This window comes from Budorcas taxicolor, chromosome 18 (genome assembly GCF_023091745.1).
Source record: "Budorcas taxicolor isolate Tak-1 chromosome 18, Takin1.1, whole genome shotgun sequence".
NCBI lineage: Eukaryota > Metazoa > Chordata > Mammalia > Artiodactyla > Bovidae > Budorcas > Budorcas taxicolor.
In genome coordinates, this window is record NC_068927.1 from 41,238,466 (window position 1) to 41,245,159 (window position 6,694).

Here is a 6,694-nt window from a genome sequence, read left to right on the forward strand (position 1 = left end):
GCGCAACGTTGACGTAAGACGCCAGCTCAGCCTTGAGGCGCACGCGCAGTGCGTGTGTTAGGGCCTTTGGGCCTCCGTCCGCCGGCGTCTCGCGGGGGAGCGGACTGGAGTTGTGCTTCCGGTCTGCGTGTTCTTAGGGCGGATCCTGCCTCCTTCTCGACTTTCCGGCGCGCCACCTCCCATCCCTGTGCCAGGGGCTCGGAAGACCTGAAGTAGCGATGCTCTTGGGAATCATCCCCAGGAGTGGAAGTGGAGAATGCCCTCCTTGAGTGAGGAGAGAGAGTGAAGCGCAGCCTCTCTAGACTCTGGGGGCTGAGGTGGGCGTGAGCGAAGGTAATCCAGGGCCACTTTCTGAACCCGAGTCTTCCTTCGACTTTCCAGTGGATTAGGCAGAGGCTTGGGCTGGGTCAGGGGCTGGGCCGCTCGAATGGAACTTGAGACTCATTTCCACCTAGAGGAAACGAGGTTTGGAGTGCCCCTGGCGCAAAGTAAGGCGCTGGATACACACGAGGCATTATTTTCGCTGTTGCTGTGAGGAGGTGGAGCTGTTGGCACCTCTTCTTAAAATTCCTTTGCAAGTGTTAACTGGAGGAGTAACAACTATTAATGAAACTTTGTGTTAGGCCGGTGAATTTTGCGGGTATTCCCTTAGTGGCTTTGGGCTGGGGCTACATGACTTCCTACTCAATTCTGCAAAACAGCAATGATAAAACTGACTGACCCTCGTAGCAAAATGATGATGCCACAAAGCTCTATGGAGTGCTTCATAAGAGGGACAGAGGAACCTTTCCAGAGGATCATACTGAAAACTTTTTCCTTGTATCTCGTAAACCATATGCATTTTTGTTTTTGTTTTGTGTGAGGTGCTAGAGTGACGTTGAAGTCCTTAGCTAAGACTTATATTCAGAACCTGATCAGAGGCACGCCTTTTGGGCTAGTCTGATATCCCTCTAGTTAAGAATACTTAGAATGCTTTCTGTGTACTGAACATAGTTCTAACTTCGTAATAAGTGAGTAAAGAAAACAAAGATCCCTGCCCATTGCAGCTTAGGTTGTAGTTTTGGGAAGACATAAAAAATAGTAAACATAAATAAGTAAATTCCCTGGTGGCTCAGACGGTAAAGCGTCTGCCTGCAATCCCGGAGACCCGGGTTCATTTCCTGGGTCGGGAAGATCCCCTGGAGAAGGAAATGGCAACCCACTCCAGTACTCTTCCCTGGAAAATTTCCATGGACTGTGGAGCCTCCACAGTCCATGGGGGTCGCAAAGAGTTGGACACGACTGAGTGACTTCACGTTCAGTTTTTCACTTTCACTTTCATATGTTAGAAGGAAAAGAGTGTCATAGGAAAAAACAGCAAAGTTCTTACCTTTACCATTGTTAATGGAAGATGCAATTTTAAATTAGAATGTCAACGTAGGCTTCATAGAAAAAATGACACTTCTGTAAGTTCTTGAAGGAGATTAGGGAAGGGAAGAGTATTCCAGGTGGAGGGACTGACTGTCCAAAGACTCCCCTTGCTGTGTGTCTGGGCTTTTAAGTGAACAGCAAGAGAGCCTGTGGGGCTGGAACACAATGAGAAAGAGGAGTAGTGGGAGAAAGTTAGGTTAGACATGGGGTGGGGCTGGAGAACAGACATCTTCAAGGGCCTTGTAGGCTATTGTAAAGGCTTTGGCACTTACTCACTTTGAGTGAAACGAGAAGCCATGGCAGCACAGTTTTGAGCAGAGCAGCCATACAATCTAACTTAGGTTTTTCAGAGTTACTCTGATGGGTGTGTTTCAGAATAGAATGGCGGAGGAAAGGGTAGAAGCAGAGAGAGGAGTGAGGAGGCTGTGGCAGTAGTTCAGAAGAGAGTTGACAAGTGTTTCTAATCAGAAGGTTGGTAGCTGGAGTGAGTGAGAAGCAGTTGGATTCTGGGAATTTGGTAGTAGGAAACAGTGTTTGGATGAGTTGTGTGTTATCAACCTGAACATTTTTCAACATGATATACAGTTTATATATAAATATATGATATATAATTTTGGTCCATGTTCCACAGGTATAGGTGGGAAGAACAGTGGAGTGTTTGAGTCACTTTAGTTGCTCTCCTGTGAAAGTAATTACTTACTAGCTTAGGTAAGATTTCAGAGCTTACTTACAGCCATTAATTGATATGGGAAGTTAATGACTAAAGTCAGACTTTTTCCAAAATAGAATATAGTTGAAATCTAAAAGTTGTAGTTTCCAGTAAGCAAAGTGTGAATTAGGATAGAATAACTTGTTGTAGTACTCGTGCATTTACTTTTAATTAAAATTTTAGTGAATGTGAAAATGCTTCCTTTTTGCCTTCTTTCAGAAATTTGTCTAAATATTTTAACAGTTAAAAAAAATAGATCTAAGGTAAGAAAAATAGATTAATAGGTAATTGTGACTGTTATCCACAATTTTGGGGTAAATATACCATGGCAAACAGAAATGACTAAGATAATTGTTACTTCAGTTTGCAAGCTCGTGGGCTTTCCTGGTGGCTCAGACAGTAAAGAATCTGCTTGCAGTGCAGGGTACCTGGGTTCAATCCCTGGGTTTGAACGATCCCCTGGAGGAGGGCATGGCAACCCACTCCAGTATTCTTGCCTGGAGACTCGCCATGGACAGAGGAGCCTGGTGGGCTACAGTCCATGGTGTCGCAAAGAGTCAGACACAACTGAACGACTAAGCATAGAATGGCACAGACAGACTTGTAAGTAATTTAAACAAAATATAAAAGGGTGGAAAAGTATTCTGAGTACAAAGTAAATGCTAATACAGCCTTCTTCTGTTACTGTTTATTGTGGTGCTCACTCATCTTTTATCTCCTGTTTTAATCTTCATACTGATGTGGAATGTATTGAATATGCTAAGTAAATGCAGAAGTCATGAACTGAAGCACCTGTTGCCAGCAAGTACCATGTAATGCTCATTGCTGTCTCTGCTGGAATTTAGAACGTTTCCAACACTATGCTGTTAAGCCTTGCTTCCTTGCACCCCTTTCCGTTTCCAGTGGACAGATGTTTTTGGTTTCTTAGGCAGTATTAGAGCACAGAATGTAGAGTGACTGTTTGTAATTTGTATATTCATTAAGGATATCTCTTCTATTTAAAATTATTCTATCAAAGTATATTAAGTGTTTGTGGCTATAAAAAGATAATATTTTATAATATAAACATGGAGCTATCTGACCGACCATATGAGGCAGGAATCTGAAGTTTAGAGATACACTAGGGTGAACTATAGGTCAGTTTCAGTGTTGAGCAAGAAGCTAACCTGTCAAGTTCACCACAGTTGACAAGTAGTATGGTGACGGGTGTTTGCCGGTGGGTGGCCTGTAAAGGTCATTTGGTACCACCAAAGTGCGTGACTTAGCAGGAGTCAAACCTGGACAGAGGACATATTTGGCAGTTCTCATAGGTGAGTTTAAGTGGGTGGGGACAGAGAGGTCATAGCAGGACTGGTGCTGGGTTCAGGTGCTGGAGTCTCCTGGAAGGAAGTGAGATTTGGAGGAGCTAAAAAACAGAGCTAAAAGTCACTTGTTAATAGTTTGAGCAAAAGGATAAATCTTCCTCTAAGCATGTGTTTGGGTCGCTGTGGGTGGTGGTCTCAGCCATGGGTGCAGAACTTTGGGGAGGAACCAGGTGGGTTACTTTAGTAATAGGAGCTGCCATTCACTGATGAATGTTCTTTTGTGTATGCTAACGCGTTTCATCCTCATCTTAAAAAATAATACCTCAAGTTTTTAAAGAACTGATGTAAATTATTTACCCATGGCCATTTTACTAAGCTGTAAATAACAGTACTGGAATTTGAGCCTAGGTTTATTGGACATCAGTGCTTTTATTCTTTCTTTATTCCAAATTGCCTCAATATGTAATGAATTGTACTCACATTATCTACCTATTATATGTGATTTGTCATGATTGTGATCCAGTTTGCTGTGGATTAGATTTCAGTTACTAATAAAATTTGATTCACTTAATTGTGTGTTTTCTTTTTCTAGATTTTAATTTGATTTGAAAATGAGTAAGTGCAGAAAGCAACCACTGGGTTCAAGTCCTGAGACATTCAGCCCAGATGTTCCTACTGACATTATTGAACTCTTTGCCAAGAACTTTTTTTATGGCAAACCACTTAATAATGAGTGGCAGTTACCAGATCCCAGTGAGATTTTCACCTGTGACCACACGGAATTCAGTGCATTCCTTGATTTGAAGAACTCCTTAAATGAAGTGAAAAACCTACTGAGTGATAAGAAATTGGATGAGTGGCATGAGCATACGGCTTTCACTAACAAAGCTGGGAAAATAATTTCTCATGTGAGAAAATCTGTAAATGCTGAACTTTGTACTCAGGCATGGTGTAAGTTTCATGAAATTTTGTGCAGCTTTCCACTTATTCCACAGGAAGCTTTTCAGAATAGAAAACTGAATTCTCTACACCTTTGTGAAGCTCCTGGAGCTTTTATAGCTAGTCTCAATCACTACTTAAAATCCCATCGATTCCCCTGTGATTGGAATTGGGTAGCTAATACTCTGAATCCTTACCATGAGGCAAATGACAATCTTACGATGATTATGGATGACCGACTTATTGCAAATACCTTGCATTGCTGGTACTTTGGTCCAGATAACACTGGTGATATCATGACCTTGAAATATCTGACTGGACTTCAGAATTTCATAAACAGTATGGGTACCATTCACTTGATCACTGCAGATGGAAGTTTTGATTGCCAAGGAAACCCAGGTGAACAAGAAGCTTTAGTCTCTTGTTTGCATTACTGTGAAGCTGTCACTGCTCTGATGACTCTTGGAAATGGTGGCTCTTTTGTTCTGAAGATGTTTACTTTGTTTGAACATTGTTCCATAAATCTTATGTACCTACTAAACTGTTCTTTTGATCAAGTTCATGTTTTCAAACCAGCTACTAGCAAGGCAGGAAACTCAGAAGTCTATGTGGTATGTCTCTACTATAAGGGAAGAGAGACAATCTATCCTCTTTTATCTAAGATGGTGCTGAATTTTGGGTCTGAAATGACCAAGAAAGCTCTTTTTCCCCATCACATGATTCCAGAATCTTTTCTTAGAAAACATGAAGAATGTTGCATGTTCTTTCATAAATACCAACTAGAGACTATTTCTGAGAACATTCGTCTGTTTGAGTGTATGGGAAAGGGGGAACAAGCAAAGCTGAATAGCTTAAGGGACTATGCTGTTCAGTATTTCATGCAAAAGTTTCAATTGAAGCCTCTTTCCAGAAATAACTGGCTAGTGAAAAAATCTAATATTGGCTGTAGTACAAATACAAAATGGTTTGGGCATAGAAACAGATATTTTAAAACCTACAATGAAAGGAAAATGCTGGAAACCCTTTCCTGGAAAGATAAGGTGGCCAAAGGGTACTTTAACAGTTGGGCTGAAGATCATGCTACATATCATCCTGGGCAAAGTTCTCTTTTGGAAGGGACAGCTTTCAATCTTGAGTGTCACTTATGGCAGGTTTTACAGGGAAAGAAACTGCCAAAGGTAAAGTGTTCTCCTTTCTGTGATGGTGAGATTTTAAAGGCTCTTAATGAAGCAGTTGAAAAGTCATTAGGAGGAGCCTTGAATTTTGATCTTAAGTTTAGGCCAAAACAGCAGCATTGTTGTTCTTGTCATGTTTTTTCTGAAGAATTGATATTTTCTGAGTTGTTTAGCCTTACCAAGTGCCTTCAGGATCATCAGGATGAAGAACCCAGCACCCAGATAAAGTGCCTACTAGTGGGTTTCCCAGCTCTCCATAATATCAAGATGCACATACCATTGGAAGTTCGACTCTTGGAATCAGCTGCACTCATGACTTTCAGCTGTTCATTGCTTCATGATGGAGACCCCACTTACCAGCAATTATTTCTGGACTGCGTACTACATTCATTGCAGCAGCTTCATACAGGAGATGTTATGATTTTGCCTATACTTTCTTGTTTTACAAGGTTTATGGCTGGTTTGATCTTTGTACTCCACAGCTGTTTTAGATTGATCACATTTTCTTGTCCCATATCCTCTGAGCCCCTGAAGACTTGTGCAGTCCTGCTTTGTGTTGGTTATCAGGATCTTCCAAACCCAGTTTTCCAGTATCTGCAAAATGTGAGTGAATTGTTGAGAGATTTGGTTAACACTGAGGCACCCCAACAGGTTTTACAGTTTGTGCCAATGGAGGTGCTCCTTAAGGGCGCACTACTTGATTTTTTGTGGGATTTGAATGCTGCCATTGCTAAAAGGTATTTGCATTTGATTATTCAAGAAGAGAGAGAAGAAATCATCGGCAGCCTTCAGTTATGAAGTTGATCTCCTCCTTTCTGAGATTTAACTTGATGGCTTCTTACAGTTTCCATTGTTATTGCATTCTTTTGCTATTAATTTAAAACCTTCTATTTTGAAGAAAGGCTAAGTTTTGCATCATTTAAAGTCTCATTTTTTTCTGGAAAACCCATCGGCTAGTCTGACCCATAGTGTATATACACATACAGGCATAGAGCTTCCTATATGGTAGGAGATACGTAATGATGGTATTCAGCCTCACACAGAGAAGTGTGTATATGCTTGGACATACCCATGCGTGCATATGCAGTTTAGTTGGTTTTATTTATCTGCTTAAGATTTGCACCTGTGTGCCTTCAGGTTAGATTTTTTTCCAACTA

General features: G+C 41.3%; 1 protein-coding gene across 1 annotated transcript; it reads left to right on the plus strand.

Moving 5' to 3' along the window:
• Positions 1 to 4,034: 4,034 nt before the first annotated feature.
• Positions 4,035 to 6,335, plus strand: CMTR2 (cap methyltransferase 2). The gene has a single exon (XM_052656694.1). It carries the CDS (start codon positions 4,035 to 4,037, stop codon positions 6,333 to 6,335), a length of 2,301 nt encoding a protein of 766 aa, XP_052512654.1.
• The last annotated feature ends 359 nt before the right edge of the window (positions 6,336 to 6,694 follow it).

What these genes read in the sequence shown, in the direction of transcription:
- CMTR2 (XM_052656694.1), top strand. Translation starts at nt 4,035, where the DNA reads ATGAGTAAGTGCAGAAAGCAACCACTGGGTTCAAGTCCTGAGACATTC.